Source organism: Ranitomeya imitator, chromosome 2, assembly GCF_032444005.1.
Source record: "Ranitomeya imitator isolate aRanImi1 chromosome 2, aRanImi1.pri, whole genome shotgun sequence".
In the NCBI taxonomy this organism is placed as follows: Eukaryota; Metazoa; Chordata; class Amphibia; order Anura; family Dendrobatidae; genus Ranitomeya; species Ranitomeya imitator.
In genome coordinates, this window is record NC_091283.1 from 56,515,374 (window position 1) to 56,533,316 (window position 17,943).

The 17,943-nt window shown below is 44.6% G+C and overlaps 1 protein-coding gene across 1 annotated transcript in view; it reads left to right on the forward strand.

Annotated features, from left to right (window-relative positions):
- Positions 1–5,931: 5,931 nt before the first annotated feature.
- SAE1 (SUMO1 activating enzyme subunit 1) overlaps positions 5,932–17,943 on the forward strand; it is a 58,704-nt gene continuing 46,692 nt past the window's right edge. The window contains exons 1-3 of the mRNA XM_069746795.1: positions 5,932–6,089; positions 7,870–7,981; positions 13,254–13,427. Of these exons, the coding sequence (XP_069602896.1) occupies positions 5,998–6,089; positions 7,870–7,981; positions 13,254–13,427 (378 nt within the window). The 5' untranslated portion in view covers positions 5,932–5,997. The remainder of the gene's footprint in view (positions 6,090–7,869; positions 7,982–13,253; positions 13,428–17,943) is intronic.

Here is a 17,943-nt window from a genome sequence, read left to right on the forward strand (position 1 = left end):
AGACTGAGGGAGCAGGCGGTCATGTGACCACAAGACTGAGGGAGCAGGCGGTCATGTGACCACAAGACTGTGAGGGACGGCGGTCATGTGACCACAAGACTGAGGGAGCGGGCGTTCATGTGACCACAAGACTGTGAGGGACGGCGGTCATGTGACCACAAGACTGTGAGGGTGCGGGCGATCATGTGACCACAAGACAGTGAGGGACGGCGGTCATGTGACCACAAGACTGAGGGAGCAGGCGGTCATGTGACCACAAGACTGAGGGAGCGGGCGATCATGTGACCACAAGACTGTGAGGGACGGCGGTCATGTGACCACAAGACTGAGGGAGCGGGCGGTCATGTGACCACAAGACTGTGAGGGACGGCGGTCATGTGACCACAAGACTGTGAGGGTGCGGGCGATCATGTGACCACAAGACTGTGAGGGACGGCGGTCATGTGACCACAAGACTGAGGGAGCAGGCGGTCATGTGACCACAAGACTGTGAGGGACGGCGGTCATGTGACCACAAGACTGTGAGGGTGCGGGCGATCATGTGACCACAAGACAGTGAGGGACGGCGGTCATGTGACCACAAGACTGAGGGAGCGGGCGGTCATGTGACCACAAGACTGTGAGGGACGGCGGTCATGTGACCACAAGACTGAGGGAGCGGGCGGTCATGTGACCACAAGACAGTGAGGGACGGCGGTCATGTGACCACAAGACTGAGGGAGCGGGCGGTCATGTGACCACAAGACTGTGAGGGACGGCGGTCATGTGACCACAAGACTGAGGGAGCGGGCGGTCATGTGACCACAAGACTGTGAGGGACGGCAGTCATGTGACCACAAGACTGAGGGAGCAGGCGGTCATGTGACCACAAGACTGAGGGAGCAGGCGGTCATGTGACCACAAGACTGAGGGAGCAGGCGGTCATGTGACCACAAGACTGAGGGAGCAGGCGGTCATGTGACCACAAGACTGAGGGAGCAGGCGGTCATGTGACCACAAGACTGTGAGGGACGGCGGTCATGTGACAAGACTGAGGGAGCAGGCGGTCATGTGACCACAAGACTGAGGGAGCAGGCGGTCATGTGACCACAAGACTGAGGGAGCAGGCGGTCATGTGACCACAAGACTGAGGGAGCAGGCGATCATGTGACCACAAGACTGTGAGGGAGCGGGCGGTCATGTGACCACAAGACTGAGGGAGCAGGCGGTCATGTGACCACAAGACTGTGAGGGAGCGGGCGGTCATGTGATTGTGACCACAAGACTGAGGGAGCGGGCGGTCATGTGACCACAAGACTGTGAGGGAGCGGGCGGTCATGTGATTGTGACCACAAGAATGTGACCTGCATATTTCTGGCCACACTGCGACTAGACGTTCGGCCTCACTCCAGTCACTTGTTCCAGGCGAGGCCGCACACGTCTAGTCGGCACGTGACCGCATGCGTGCAAATCACATACGTGTGGCCACTGGCGTGCGTGTAAATCACATACGTGTGGCCATGTTCCCAGGATTGGAGAATCCACACAGTGCACAGGGTGAGGAGTCACATAGAGCCGCCCACAAGCCTGGACAACCCCTTCAACTCCAGAGCAATTTTGTTTTTGCTCTTACAATTTTTTCTTCCGAGAACCATAACATTAGTTTGTTGGTTTTTTTCAAGCTGTATGAGGATTTTTCTTTTCAAAGGACGAGCTGTAATTTTGAATGTCACCATTCATTTTACCATAAAGTTTTGTTTAAAAAAAAAGGGAAAAAAATCCAATGTAGGTGAAATGGTGAAAAAATGCAACTCATCAAGTGTTATTGTTGGGTTATGTTATTATAGTGTTCACTGTGTAATGATAATGGTATTATGAAGCAACGGGTTGGTGATACCCAACATAGGATATATATATATATATATATATATATATACACATATATATATATATATATATATATATATATATATATATATATATATTACAATATTTCAGTATTGCAGTTCATACAAGAAATAATATGACTATTTCCATGAGAGTACAAACATATATGCCCACTAGTGATGAGCGAGCGTGCTCAGATAAGGTGTTATCTGAGCATGCTTGGGTCCTAATCGAATATTTTCTCCATGGCTGCATGTCTCGTGGCTATTCGACAGCTGCAACACATGCAGGGATTCCTGTTTGTTAGAATATCACTCCATGTGTTGTAGCTGTCAAACAGACGGGAGACATTCAGCCATGGAGACTCAAGCATTCTTTTTTCAAGCACGCTGAAAATACTCGATTAGGACATGAGCATGCTCAGATAACACTTTATCACTAATGCTAACCAACCAATTCCACGTGACTGTGTGGCGTAGAGGCGATGGGCGCTGTATTGCAATATGCCTCTTAAAGGCATTTTATGTTTCTGGAAAAATCCCTGTCCTGCAGCTGCAGTTTGTTTAAAAAGAAAAGGGAAAAAAATACTTATAGTCTTTACTCACCCTCCCCAGGTCCAGTGCTAAGACTACATCACTGTTGCCAGTGTCTGTTCCTGTCTGCAGCTCTGACAATGCTGCAGTCAGTCGGACATGGACAGAGATGACCTGTTGCAGGGCTGTCGACGGGACATCTGCACTGCAGGCAGTAACAGACACCTGGAGCAGCGCGGAGACTCAGCGCTGGACCCAAGGAGGATGAGTAAAGCACATTTGGTTAATTTTTTCTAAACTGCAGCTGTCAGAGCTTGACAGTGGCACATAAGTGGTTAAATAGCTTTTGATGCAAGCTCTGGTCGCTGCTGTGAGGCTATGCTCACACAGAGTGTTTGTTTTTTTTTTTGGGGGGGGGGAAATACTCTACAAAATCCTCCTAAAAAAAAAAAAATTCATTGCTTCGGGAAATCTACTTTGCTGCTCATATGAGGTGGTTTTTTTTAGCTAATTTTGTTGCTGAAGAGGTTTTGAAAACGAAAATCTGAAGGAAACTGCTCCAAAATAGGCACCGCCACATCGAAAGGCTTCAAAAGTCAGGAAACAAAATTCATCAAAAGGCAGAAACAACAGAAAAACTCCAAGAATAAACAGAAAGAAGCAGTTTGTGCATAAAAACTTGTGGTTTTTGAAAGCCTCCAAAACTCTTTGTGCGCACATGGTGTTAGGCTGTGTGCACACGCTGCGGATTAGGCTTAGGAATATCTGGTGCGGATTCTGACTCTCCTGGTAGAAAACGCAGCTGCGGATTTGTCGCGTTTTTTGTGTGGATCCGCAGCGGTTTTCTTGCGGATTTGCTGCGTTTTTTACCCCTGTGGATTTCTATAATGGAACGGGTACAAAAACGCTGCAGATTCACAAAAAAGAAGTGACATGCTCCTTCTTTTACACCGCAGCATTTCCGCAGCGGATTTTCCGCAACGTGTGCACAGCTTATTTTTTTTTCTCATTGATTTACATTATACTGTAAATCAATTGCGGATCTGCAGCGTTTCTGCTCCGCAAAAAAAGCTGCGGATCCGCAGAGAATCCGCATCGTGTGCACATAGCCTTAGACGGTGGCGGTACAGCACAGCCGGCGCCTGCCGTGTATGGAGCGAGCGCGGCCCCCAATGTACATGTCACTGGTCAGTAACACAACACCATCATAGGGATCAGATAGTAAAGCTGCGCCCGGTGCAAACAGCTGTCACTCTCTTTCCATCATCTCTGCTTGATGTCACTGAATAGGAATTTTAACTCTTTACTTTCAGTGGATAAAACCTCTCCGAGTCATGCGATTAGGACTTGCGTGCTGTGGCGCGCCCATCACAACTATGAATGTTCTTGTTTCAATGACAGCAAGCAGAGATCTTAACAGCTGCGGGGAATGGATTCATGAGGAACAGGATTGTAGAAACTTTCTGCTAACCTGCTAGAACCAGAACACTTCATTAACCCCTTACATGTACGGGCCATTGTTATATATGGACTGTGACGTACAAACATCTATGGGTGATAAATGCAGAAGTGGTGCATATGTTTCTATTCTACTTTTCCTCTGATTGTCCCACTCCTGGTTTTCGGCTTACAGATAACTGATGTAAAATACTGACCGAATACTGACAGTGTGAACAAGGTGGAAGTGTACAAGTCTGGTGTCACTGTAACCGCACTGACCCGGAGAATTGTCACTTTTAACCCACAATGATCACCGTAAAAATAAATAAATAATGGCGGAATTGGGTTTTATTTCTTCCACCCTTCATCACGTATGGATTTTTTCCCCCAGTTTTCAGTGAATGAGAGATTTCATCCAAAGCTAAAACTTGTCCTGGAAAAAAAGGAAAAATAAAAAAGTTATGGCTCTTAGGCCGGCTTCACACTCAGCGTATGAAAATACGGTCCGTATATTATGGCCGTAATACGCTGAAAAGTCCCCAAAATAGTGGTCCGTAGCTCCTCCGTAGGCAGGGTGTGTCAGCGGTTTTTGCGCATGGCATCCTCCGTATGTAATCCGTATGGCATCCGTACTGCGTGGTTTTCTCGCAGGCTTGCAAAACCAACATACCGCTATAGAAATGATCCATGTGTAAAAAAAACCAAAAAACATATATACTGTATATATATATATATATATATGTCAAACAAAAAAGAAGGCAGCACTCCAATAGGTTGTATGTGTGCTGCACTCATTTTTTCTTATATATATATATATATATATATATATATATATATATATATATGTCAGTAGACACATCTGTATATATATTAATATTTCATCCAGCGCGATATAGCAGAAAGCCGGTAATTCAATTACCGGCTTTAAAGCTATCTAGCGCTGGAAGAAATATTAATATATATACATATATGTGTCTCACTGACATATATATATATATATACACCTATTCTATGTGTACACATTTATTCTACCTATTCTACTGTAAGCTGTCAGTGTGATTTTACTGTACACCGCACTGAATTGCCGGCTTTTCTCTCTAACACCGCTGCGTATTTCTCGCAAGTCACACTGCTGGTCCGTGTGTAATCCGTATTTTTGGGGCTTCCATAGACTTTCATTGGCGTTTTTTTTGCGCAATACGGTGACAAACGCAGCATGCTGCGATTTTCTACGGCCGTAGAAAGCCGTATAATACTGATCAGTAAAATACGGCAGATAGGAGCAGGGGCATAGAGAATAATTGTGCCGTATGTTTTGCGAGTTTTACGGACGTAGTTTCTGCGCTCTTACGTCCGTAAAACTCGCAAGTGTGAAGCCGGCCTTAGGAGAAGGGGAGAAAAAAAAAACTACAGCACAGAAATTAGGTGTCTTGGAGTTTAAAAGATGGAGTTTACAGAAAATAAAAAATGTACTGAAATAAATCAATCCTCCGCACGTGATCAGCATTCCGAACTCCCCCCATTTTATGGATAAATATTCGGGAAATTCCAGATAGTCATATTGCATGCAGTACCCAGGGTTGCCGCCAGAGGGCGCAGTCAGGAACTTGATGCTAAGGGTATGTGTCCACGTTCAGGATTGCATCAGGATTTGGTCAGGATTTTATGTCAGTATTTGTAGCCAAAACCAGGAGTGGGTGATAAATGCAGAAGTGGTGCATATGTTTCTATTATACTTTTCCTCTATTTGATCCACTCCTGGTTTTGGCTTAAAAATACTGATGTAAAATACTGACCAAATCCTGATGCAATCCTGAACGTGGACACATACCCTAAGACTTGGACTAAAGGAAAAGTAACGCAGACACTTTTTTACTAATAAATATTACCAGTTTTACGTCTATATCGGAAAACATAAGTGGAGCTCCCCTTTAAGTCCACGCTTTTTCAGCAGATTGGTCATCAACATCGCAATCACCCTATACACGGATCGACCACTCGAGAGTCCAATCAGAACGCGGCAACGAGTCACGTGACTCAGAGAGGAAAAGGCGGGCGTTAGGGTTAGGTCACGTGTCCGGCTGGCGGGTAGTGACGTAACTGACCCCGCCCCCTTTTTTTGTCGTCCATTCATTCGGTGTGTGTGGACCGGGAAAAGATGGTGGAAAAGGAGGAGGCGGTGATCAGTGAGGAGGAGGCCGCGCAGTATGACCGGCAGATCCGCCTCTGGGGGCTGGAGGCTCAGAGGAGGTGATTGTAATCTTCATACTGGGGTGTATAGCAGGCACACGGGGGCTCATGCTGCGCTTCGTGTGATGGGCTGCAGCGGTAACCGATCGTCAGGTTGTACATGTGGTCACGGAGGAGGAGGCTGTGCTGCCGGCCTCCGAGACTGTGTAAACTGTCTACCTCTTTTGTTGCCCATAGCAACCTATCACAGCGCAGCTTTCATCTTTCAAGAGCAGGATATAAAATGAAAGCTGTTCTCTGATTGGATGTCGGGGTAATCTTGTTTTCTTTGTATTTTATTAAAGGGGTTATCCATTTTTTGACCTCCCCTTTTTAAATAAAGTGCACCCCCCCTTATAAAATAAAAATAACCTCCCGCGATATCAGTGGCAGTAACTAGGCTACAGCTCTTGCACTTTCTACAGATGAATCTCATACATCCGAATTGTATGAAAAGCTGTTCTTCAGGGGATTGGTTTCCTTTAAAGGGATTGTCTGGCCGTAACTGCAGACTTGATTCCTCACAGTGCGCACGCTGTCTGCTGTGAGGATTCTCTGGGGCGGACACGTGCACACAAGGATGTGATGTGCCGACTAGACGTCCACAATATAGGTGAATTGAGTGACGTCTAGTCGGAATGTGGCCGGGAATAAGCAAATAGTACACTAGTGGTCATGTGACCGGGCGCTGGAGAATCCTCCCAGCGGACAGTGTGCGTGATGGATCACACAGAGGCCGGACAACCCCTTTAAGGTTTGCATTACATATGCCTGCCATAAAGGGGGTTTCCATAAGTTACCAGTTATCCCCAATCCGTGATGTATGGGATAACTTCCCGGTCACTGGAGGTCCGAATGCTGAGACCCCCACTAGTCCCAAGATCAGGGGTTGAGCATCTCTACTACATGCAGGATGTTACTGCCAGGTCCGACTCTCGGACTCCAGAACTCGGGATTATTGTGGCTCCCAGCGATCAGCGAGATTTCCCCGTAACCCAAGGATGAGGGGGTAACGTGGGATTTTTGGGAAAGACCCTCCAGCTCTGGGCAGGTGTGAATGTGCTTTATTACTTACATCATCGCCCCCTTTGCATCTTACTTCTTCTGCAATATTTCCTTTGTAATCCAAGATGGCTGACTCCTGGGATTTTTCGAGGGCAGCGTCCGGGAATTAAACCAGCGCTGTGACTTGTTCCATGTTGCTTGACATTAGAAAGCCACTTTGTTCTCGAGTACGGAGGGATTTTATTGTTTACAAGCTTGTTGCCTAGGTTACTGACCACTTCTGTGGTCTAGCAGCGGTGACTGAAACTAGGCAGCGCTTCCAAGCTTTTTTTGTTCCCCCAGTAGAGGTTGGAAGTGCTGCTCTCACACTGGCCAGCAGCTCCATCGCCCCTGACCCTTAATGCTGCAGAGATAAAGGCTTCCTCATATATCAGCAGCTCGCTGCCACCATATTGTGCGGCCGCTGCCTAAATTTGTCCTTTATCATTTCTGCCAAATTGGTAATATTGAAAAGCGGCCCAAGGAGCAGTGAGCGACGTATGTGACAACCGTGTGAACTCAGGGCACGGGACCATTAGATGGAAGACTTCGATCATCATGTCTAAAAACGTGGAAGCCTCCTCGAAGCTTCACATGCTCCAAAAGAAATCCCCTGGAATCTTGTGGCGCCCACCTCCGAGATGAGGGGGAAGATCTGGGGGGGAGCCAGGTTTACTAGTGGAGTATCCTATGTTTGGTGTCCGGGGTCTGGATTCCTCCCACTAATTACCTTTTCTTTTTTTTTTCTCCTTTGCAGACTTAGGACGTCTAAGGTCCTCCTGGTCGGGCTCGGAGGACTGGGCGCTGAGGTGGCTAAGAACCTCATCTTGGCCGGAGTGAAGGGTCTGACCCTGATGGATCACAAGGAGGTAAGTGCCGAGTGATTTATTGTATACACATTTCCTTATATTCTCCTACCCTTCATGAGATCGGCTAGCTTTTGGAAAATTAAAACCTTCCCAAATGTTCTCCCCTGGTTGCATCAAACTGTAGGAGGATTGATGTCAGTTCTGCTAATGCACAAAAATGTCTATTTTTTTATTTATTTTTATTTTCCATTTTTTTATTTATTTCTTTTTCACCATCTTTGACACTGGCTGACAAGTGCACGTAGCAAGGCATGCTATGGCCAAAAGATTTACGGTAGAAATTACCAGAAATCTTCCCTAAAGCCGGCGTAGATTCTGGTTCAAAAACAGGCAAAAATTGCACCAAGTTTTGTAACCCCTTGACGACATCTAGTGTTCACGTATGATGGACTTGTGCACTGCCTGTGTGACACCGTGTCCCTGGCATGATGGCGTGGCACCCAAGATCTTGTAGCGGCTGGGAGCCCAACATGTTTGTACATCTGTGATGCCCAGGCTGTAGCGGGGCTTCATAACGGATTGTCAATTTCACAATTCACTCCCATAATATATATATATATATATATATATATATATATATGTACAGTACAGACCAAAAGCTTGGACACACCTTCTCATTTAAAGATTTTTCTGTATTTTCATGACTATGAAATTTGTACATTCACACTGAAGGCATCAAAACTATGAATTAACACATGTGGAATTATATACTTAACAAAAAAGTGTGAAACAACTGAAAATATGTCTTATATTCTAGGTTCATCAAAGTATCCACCTTTTGTTTTGATGACTGCTTTGCACACTCTTGGCATTCTCTTGATGAGCTTCAAGAGGTAGTCACCGGAAATGGTTTTCACTTCACAGGTGTGCCCTGTCAGGTTTAATAAGTGGGATTTCTTGCCTTATAAATGGGGTTGGGACCATCAGTTGTGTTGTGCAGAAGTCTGGTGGATACACAGCTGATAGTCCTACTGAATAGACTGTTAGAATTTGTATTATGGCAAGAAAAAAGCAGCTAAGTAAAGAAAAACGAGTGGCCATCATTACTTTAATAAATGAAGGTCAGTCAGTCTGAAATATTGGGAAAACTTTGAAAGTGTCCCCAAGTGCAGTGTCAAAAACCACCAAGCGCTTCAAAGAAACTGGCTCACATGAGGACCGCCCCAGGAAAGGAAGACCAAGAGTCACCTCTGCTTCTGAGGATAAGTTTATCCGAGTCACCAGCCTCAGAAATCGCAGGTTAACAGCAGCTCAGATTAGAGACCAGGTCAATGCCACACAGAGTTCTAGCAGCAGACACATCTCTACAACAACTGTTAAGAGGAGACTTTGTGCAGCAGGCCTTCATTGTAAAATAGCTGCTAGGAAACCACTGCTAAGGACAGGCAACAAGCAGAAGAGACTTGTTTGGGCTAAAGAACACAAGGAATGGACATTACACCAGTGGAAATCTGTGCTTTGGTCTGATGAGTCCAAATTTGAGATCTTTGGTTCCAACCACCGTGTCTTTGTGTGACGCAGTTAAGGTGAACGGATGGACTCTACATGCCTGGTTCACACCGTGAAGCATGGAGGAGGAGGTGTGATGGTGTGGGGGTGCTTTGCTGGTGAAACTGATGGGGATTTATTAAAAATTGAAGGCATACTGAACCAGCCTGGCTACCACAGCATCTTGCAGCGGATGCTATTCCATCCGGTTTGTGTTTAGTTGGACCATCATTTATTTTTCAACAGGACAATGACCCCAAACACACCTCCAGGCTGTGTAAGGGCTATTTGACCAAGAAGAAGAGTGAAGGGGGGCTACGCCAGATGACCTGCCCTCCACAGTCACCAGAGACCTGAACCCAATCAAGATGGTTTGGGGTGAGCTGGACCGCAGGGTGAAGGCAAAAGGGCCAACAAGTGCTAAGCATCTCTGGGAACTCCTTCAAGATTGTTGGAAGACCATTCCGGTGACTACCTCTTGAAGCTCATCAAGAGAATGCCAAGAGTGTGCAAAGCAGTTATCAAAGCAAAAGGTGGCTACTTTGAAGAACCTAGAATATAAGACATATTTTCAGTTGTTTCACACTTTTTTGTTAAGTATATAATTCCACATGTGTTAATTCATAGTTTTGATGCCTTCAGTGTGAATGTACAATTTTCATAGTCATGAAAATACAGAAAAATCTTTAAATGAGAAGGTGTGTACAAACTTTTGGTCTGTACTGTATGAAAAAGTAAGAAAAAAAAATAGGTATCACCATAACCCCACAGACCTGTAGTAAAAAGTCAACTTTCTAGTTTTTCCACAAAGTGAACGTCATAAGAACAAAACAAAACCCAAAGGACAATGATGGAAATTATCATGGTGGTTTGGATTTTTTGGGGGGGATGGAAGGGAGTGGGTAAAACCACTTAGGTGGTTAAAAAAAAAAAAGTTATGGATCTTAAAAAAAAGTGGAAAAAAAAATTGTCAACAGCTCCCGAAGTGTTGAGATTCGTGCACCTCTTTGTAACTTTGGTAAGTTTTACAAAAGTGAAATTTTGTTAGACTGAAACCCCATTTTTGATGTCTTCCTTTAGTTTAGGAAGACGCTGCTCCCATCCCAATATCTGCTTATTGCGAGTGTAGGTAATCTGACCATCCTTGTACAGTGGATATAAAATCCCAAGAAGAATTATTTCAGAACTTTTTCACCTCTAATTTCCTCCATAATCTGTCCAAATGTATTAAAAAATAAAACTGGAATCTTTTCAGAATAAAAAAAAGAAAAATAAAGAACTAAAAATAAAGTACTTGCCTAAATTTGCATTTCCTTAAGCTAATACTTTGTTGAAGTTCCCTGTGAATTTCAGGCATCTTTGGGTTGGGGTCTATCGGCACGGCACATCTAGGACTGGCAATCTTTGCCCCCTCTTCCTTGCAGTTGTTGTACATCTGTCAGATTGTCAGGGGATCTCCTGTGTACAGCGCCCTCTTCAGGTTACACACAGGTTTTCTATTGGATTTTGGTCTGGGCTCTGGTTGGGCTATATAAAAACTGCAACCTTCTTCTGGTGAAGCCATTCTTGATTTGGATGTCGCTTTGGGTCGTTGTAGTGCTGAATAGTAGAAATTCATATTTAGCTTTTTAGGAGACGACTGATGGTTTTGATGCAAAATTGACTATTTGGAACTGTTCACAAATCCTTCAACCTTGACTAAAGCTTCAGTTTTTTTCACCTGCTGAAAAGCAGTCCCAAAGCATAATACTGCCTCCACCATGCGTCACTGTGGGTATGATGTTCTCTTGGTGATGCACATTGTTGACTTTGCGCATACCTTTTGAAATTACAGTGAAAAGGTTCTACCTTGGACTCCAGACAATAATGCATTTTCCCACATGCTTGTGACAGACTTGATGTAGTTTTTGGCAAAACATAGCTGGGTTTGGATGTTTTTTCTTGCAAGGAAAAGCTTCCATCTTGCTAAAATACCCAACAGGCCACATATATGAGGAATATGTGAGATTTTTGAGACATGTAGTACACAAGCATTATTAGCCAGAAATTCCTAAAGCTCCTTTAATGTTGCTGTTAGGCCTCTTTGGCTGACTCTCAAACCAATTTTCTTCATGTCTTTTCATCAATTTTTGAGGCATGTCCATCTTCTGGTAATGTCGCTGGTGTGCCATATTCAAGCCACTTCTTGATAACCGTCTTCACAGTGCTCCATGGTATATCTAATGATTTGGAAACCTTTTTGCATCCTTTTCTACACTGATAGCGTTTAGCAATGAGATCCCTTTGCTGTGTTGTAAGCTGTTTACAGATCATGCTGCTAAGAAAATGTCAGAACAGTGAAACTTTTATATGGGCCTAAACAGAATCGCTGTGAGTGATGGCGGCCGTGTACTGACTACATGAGGGCAAATGTGATTGGCTAATTCTGAACACAGACATCCCAAATTCTAGGAGGGTGTTCACACTTGAGCAACTAAATTTTTTTTATTTTGCTCCTCAAGATGATTTCAGTTTATTTCTCATTGGATTTGTACAGATTCCCCTCTCTGCAGTGCGAACATCTGGGTGTCACTGGCCAAGTCCTGGACATGCTGTGTTCTTTATCTCCGCCACAAGGGGGCGCTCTTAGCTTTTCAGTAATACTAGTCTTAGACCACAAGAGCAGCCATGGTTTGCTGGTACATAAAAATGTTATGGAACTGTCTGCTCAGCAATTCTCAGAAATACTTTTATTAATGGTCTCCCTCCAAGTAGCAGATCCAAAATAGGGCAGGAAAGGAAACGTTACATTCCTTGCGGCTTCCTGCGCTCCTAGGATATTGTACCAGTCCCGTAGGCAAACATTCCCTTAACTTTTCATTTCATTGATGCTTATTTTTTAAGCAACTTTATATAACCTGAATTCCTTGGGGGGTGTAGCGTCCCCTATGGGGAGCGTCCATTATTCTGCTACCTCTGCAAATGCAACTAGGTTCCCCATTCAGGGGAAATTGCATAAAATAGAAAAATACGTTTTTTTTTGGTTTTTTTTTTTGCTACTGGGGTCAAAATAGGAGAAATTATTTGTTGAAATGAAAAATTTGGGGCTCAAGCTACAATTTAGTGGGGAATAAAACAAAACCTATTTCATTGCTAATTCTTCAGGTTCTGCACAGGAATTGCACATTTTTTGAGGTTTCTAATATTTTTAGGGGCGCAGTTGATAAAGATGGGTTTATTTATGGGAGGGGAGGACTTGTTAACCCCTTTTAAAATCACACGAGTACTGAATTTGCTCCAAAAAATAAATCAATTTTATACAATTTCCTTGAAAATGCAAGAATTGCTGCCAGATTTCCAACCGTCTAAAATCCTAACCAAATTTTAAAAACATTTTTTTATTTTTAAAGAACAATGATGCCGATGTACAGTAGACGTAAGGGGAATGGTATTTATCAATCATTTTGCACGGTTGTAAATTAAAAGTTTGCATATTGCTTATTCTAATTTTTTTTTTCTGCAAATTTCCATTATTAAATAATCACAAAACAGATTAGCCTATAGTTAGCACTAACATAAAGGACAATGTATCATGAAAAAACAATGTCTGAATCAACGGGATTAGTGGAACCTTTGCAGGGTTATTACCCCATATGTGGGAAATGGGGCTCTATCAGGAAAGGGTTAAATGCCCATTCCCAAGCAATAAGGAAATGTGATCAGTAAAAATGTGATCAGTCCATGTTACTGGTCCCAGCGCTCCCGATCTGTTCGTCAGTATATTGACCGCAGGCTGTGATTTCAGGTGTCCTCGGAGGATTCTCGCGCTCAGTTCCTGATCCCCATTGGATCCCAGGGTCGTAACAGGGCAGAAGCTTCTCTGGAGCGGGCGCAGAATCTCAACCCCATGGTAGAGGTCATCGTCAATAAAGACAACATTGAAGAGAAGGAAGAGGACTTCTTTAAGGATTTTGATGCAGTGAGTGTTATCCACCCTTCATTTCATATACATACTGTGCATAAAATCGTCCACTGTCGCCATCTGTCATCTTATTGTGCTGCTCTATGTAAGGGCCTCATATTACAACCGTAGGGGCCTCCTAGAAGCCAAAATGGCTAAGAGAGTTCCGCACCACTTGGCCACTAGGTGCACTGAAAGAATACAATGGAAACGTAGTTTATCACTCCTGTCAGTCACTGTCCAGAGAGTGGAAACTCTTTCCTTATAAAAACACCGCACTCATAAGTATTGAACTCATCACCAATTTTCTAAGTAAATATATTTCTAAAGGTGCTATTAACATGAAATTCTCACCAGATGTCAGTAACAACCCATCCAATCCACACAGGCAAAGGAATCAAACCATACATGTCCATAAATTCAGTTAATTCTAATAAGAAATGACACAGGGAAGAAGTATTGAACACATGAAGAAAGAGAGAAGCAAAAAGCCATGGAAAGTCATGACACCAACTGAAATCTGTCAGCGATTGGAAACCAATCCTGCCACTTAATGACAAATAATATATCAGCTGGTTTAACTGATGGCCTATAAATAGGTGCCTCATTACCAACCAGTAAGCTTTCTCAAGACCATCGCAATTTAATTGTTGCAAAACATACTTGTAGCATTGGTTACAGAAGAATAAACTACCGAAGGTTCCAGTGAGCATGTGTGTATGTATGTGTGTGTGTGTATAGATATATATATATATATATATATATATATATATATATATATATATATATATATATATATTCCGGTCAGATGAGACCAAAATTGAACTCTTTGGATGCGATAATGCACCCCATGTGTGGAGACCAAGAGGCACTGCATATCACCCCCAAAATACCATACCAATTGCCAACAGTGAAGTCTATCGGTGAAAACCTCATGGTGTGGGCTGCTTTTCAGCATACGGCACTGGAAAACTTCATGTGATTGAAGGTAGGATATGTGGACAAATGTACCGAGACATTGAAAAACATCTGCTTACATCTACCAGGATGATGAAGATAAAAGTAGGGTGGTCATTTCAGCAAGATGATGATCGCAGACACACAGCCAAGGAAACTCTCAAAAGGGTTCAGAGAAAGAAAATAAAGCTGCTAAAATGGCCGAACCGATCAATGACCTGGATCCAATAGAAAATGTATGGAAGGAACTAAAGCTCAGAGATAATAGAAGGAGCCCACGGAAGCTTGAGTATGTGAAGAGTGTTTGTGTGGAAGAATGGGTTAAAATCACACCTGAGCAATGCCTGCGACTAGTTTCTCCATACAGGAGGCGTCTTGAAGCTTCATCACCAAGAAAGGCTTTTGTGTGAAGTATTAAATGCATTTCAGTAAGTGGGTTCAATACTTTTTCCCTGTGTCATTTCTCAGTAATCGACACAATTTATGGACATCTATGGTTTGATTTCGTTGTGTGGATTGGATGGATTGTTACCAACATCTTTTGAAGATTTAATGTCTATATATATATATATATATATATAAAGTGCATATAATTCCCACCTGGTATGATTCACTCAGCTTTCCTGCTCTGTCTGTCTATATGAAGTGCATATAATTCCCACCTGGTATGATTCACTCAGCTTTCCTGCTCTCTCTGTCTATATGAAGTGCATATAATTCCCACCTGGTATGATTCACTCAGCTTTTCTGCTTTCTGTCTATATGAAGTGCATATAATTGCCACATGGCATTCTTTGCTTACCCATTATTTTCTATCCATTCGTACTTCACTTCTCTTGCTTCTTCCTTGCATACCTGAGTGGCCATCTACCCCACCCCCTCTTTATGACCTGGCTTAACTGTGAACATGTGCTCTGGACACACACGCCCATATCCTCCCTCTCAGCTGTGAGCCCTTAGGTGCACATAAATTCATAGCCATGAGTCTGACCATCTTAGAAATTGCATTTTTAAATTGCTATGAATTAGACTAGAATTGGACTGGAATTGACTGGAAGGTAAAGAAATAGAAAACCACTATAAGGCCATGTTCACACAGTGCGTTTTTTACCGCGGAACCGCGGCGGTTTTGCCGCTACGTTTCCGCAGCTGTTTTCCATGCAGGGTACAGTACACTGTACCCTATGGAAAACAGGACACACTGTGCACATGGTCCGGAAATTGTAAAAAAAAAGACGCGCTGAATAGCTCCCGGAAAAAAGAAGGAGCATGTCAATTCTTCTTCCTGAACCGCAGCGGTTCTGCACCCATAGACCTCCATTGTGAGGTCAAAATCGCAGTAAAACCCGCAGATCAAAAATATATCTGCGGGTTTTACTGCGATTTGATGTGCAGAACCGCTGCAGCAGGAAGTGCGGGGGAGCGGGCGCAAGTGCGTGGGCGGAGTGTGGCTGCCCCCCCGTGCTCCGATCCCGCCCCCCCGTGCTCCGATGCCCCCCCCCCCCCAGTGCTCCGATGCCCCCCCCGTGCCCTAATCTCCCCCCCTTATACTTACCCGGCGTCCCGGTGTCCGTCCGGCCGTCTTCTCCCTGGGCGCCGCCATCTTGCAAAATGGCGGGCGCATGCGCAGTGCGCCCGCCGAATCTGCCGGCCGGCAGATTCGCTCCAAAGTGCATTTTGATCACTGAGATATAACCTATCTCAGTGATCAAAATAAAAAAATAGTAAATGACACCCCCCCACTTTGTCACCCCCATTGGTAGGGACAATAAAAAAAAATTAAGAATTTTTTTTTTTTTTTTCACTAAGGTTAGAATAGGGTTAGGGGTAGGGTTAGGGGTAGGGTTAGGGTTAGGGGTAGGGGTAGGGTTAGGGGTAGGGTTAGGTATTTTCAGCCATTTTAGCCCTAAAAAGCTTCCTAGGAAACACACAGTAAAAAAAGGATAAAAAAACGCATCAAAAAACGCATCAAAAACGGACAAAAAAAGGACCTGCGTTTTCTGCCAAGAGCTGCAGTTTTTTAAAAAAACTGTCCTGAAAAAAAAAGGATGGAAATCCTGAACGTGTGAACATACCCTTATGTTTCGGTTTCTTTTCACATTCACCCCCATACTACTTTATTTCTTCCTATCTCCTGTAATCCCTCCACCCAGTAAGGAACTAGTAATTTCTTCCTCAATCCTCCCCAGCCACCTCACCTCCTCCACAGAACTATTCCTCCACATACAATCCTTTCTCGCCAGGCACACACGGCCACATCATGACCTATCCAGCTCACACCTTCTAACGCTCAGTCTGCTGCTCCTCATTGCTGGCAACATATCCCCAAATCCTGGCCCTCCTCATCACATCCCCACACTCATTTTTAATCCCCTGCCACGATCCTCTACACGTCCTCGCAACCACAGTAAACTCATACCAATTCATCCAGCCCCCACTCCCCCAATTTCCCTATCTGGAGCACTATGGAACGCACGCTCTGTCTGCATTAAACTGTCATTTATCCATGACCTCTTTATCAATAACAAACTCTCCTTCCTCGGCATCACTGAAACCTGGCTCACCCCTTCTGACACAGCCTCCCCTGCGGCACTCTCTTACGGTGGCTTCCACCTTTCTCACACACCCCGCCCCAGCAGCAAGCATGGCGGAGGAGTTGGTTTTCTCCTGTCAGATAACTGCTCCTTCACCCCAATCCCACTGCCACCCTCTGTTACCCTCCCTTCCTTTGAGGTGCACTCTGTGCGCATCTACTCCCCCTCCAACCTCCAACTGGCTGTCATCTACCGCCCCCCCAGGGCCAGCCACCACCTTCTTTGACCACTTCACCACCTGGCTACTCCATTTCCTCGCCGCTGACATCCCCACTATCATCATGGGCGACTTCAACATCCCCATTGACACTTCCCTCTCAGCTGCCACTAAACTTCTATCTCTCACTTCCTCCTTCGGCCTCACTCAATGGTCTTCTACAGCCACCCACAAAGATGGTCACACACTGGACCTCATTTTCACCCGCCTCTGCTCCCTATCTAACCTCTCAAACTCACCTCTTCCTCTTTCTGACCACAACCTACTTACATTCTCTTCCCTTTCCACTCCTTGTCTACAACCCCCACCCCACAAACTCTCACACCCTCGCAGAAATCTTAAACACCTTGATCTTCACTCACTCTCTGAATCCCTCCTCCCTCTCACAGTCATAAGCTCCCTACACAATGCGAATGATGCTGCCGCTCTATATAACACCACAATAGCTGCAGCTTTGGAATCTCTTGCCCCTCTCACACATACCAAAGCTAGCAAAATCAACAGACAACCCTGGCACACCAGCATGACCAAAGAACTGAGGTGAGCTTCCAGAGCTGCTGAGCGCAGATGGAAAAGATGCCACTCCATCGAGCACTTCATCGCATTCAAACAGTCCCTCACTACTTTCAAAACCACGCTCGCCACGGCAAAACAAACCTACTTCTCATCTCTCATATCCTCCCTGTCTCACAACCCCAAACAGTTATTCAACACCTTCAACTCTCTCCTCCGTCCCCCAGCACCTCCTCCCTCCCCACTCATCTCA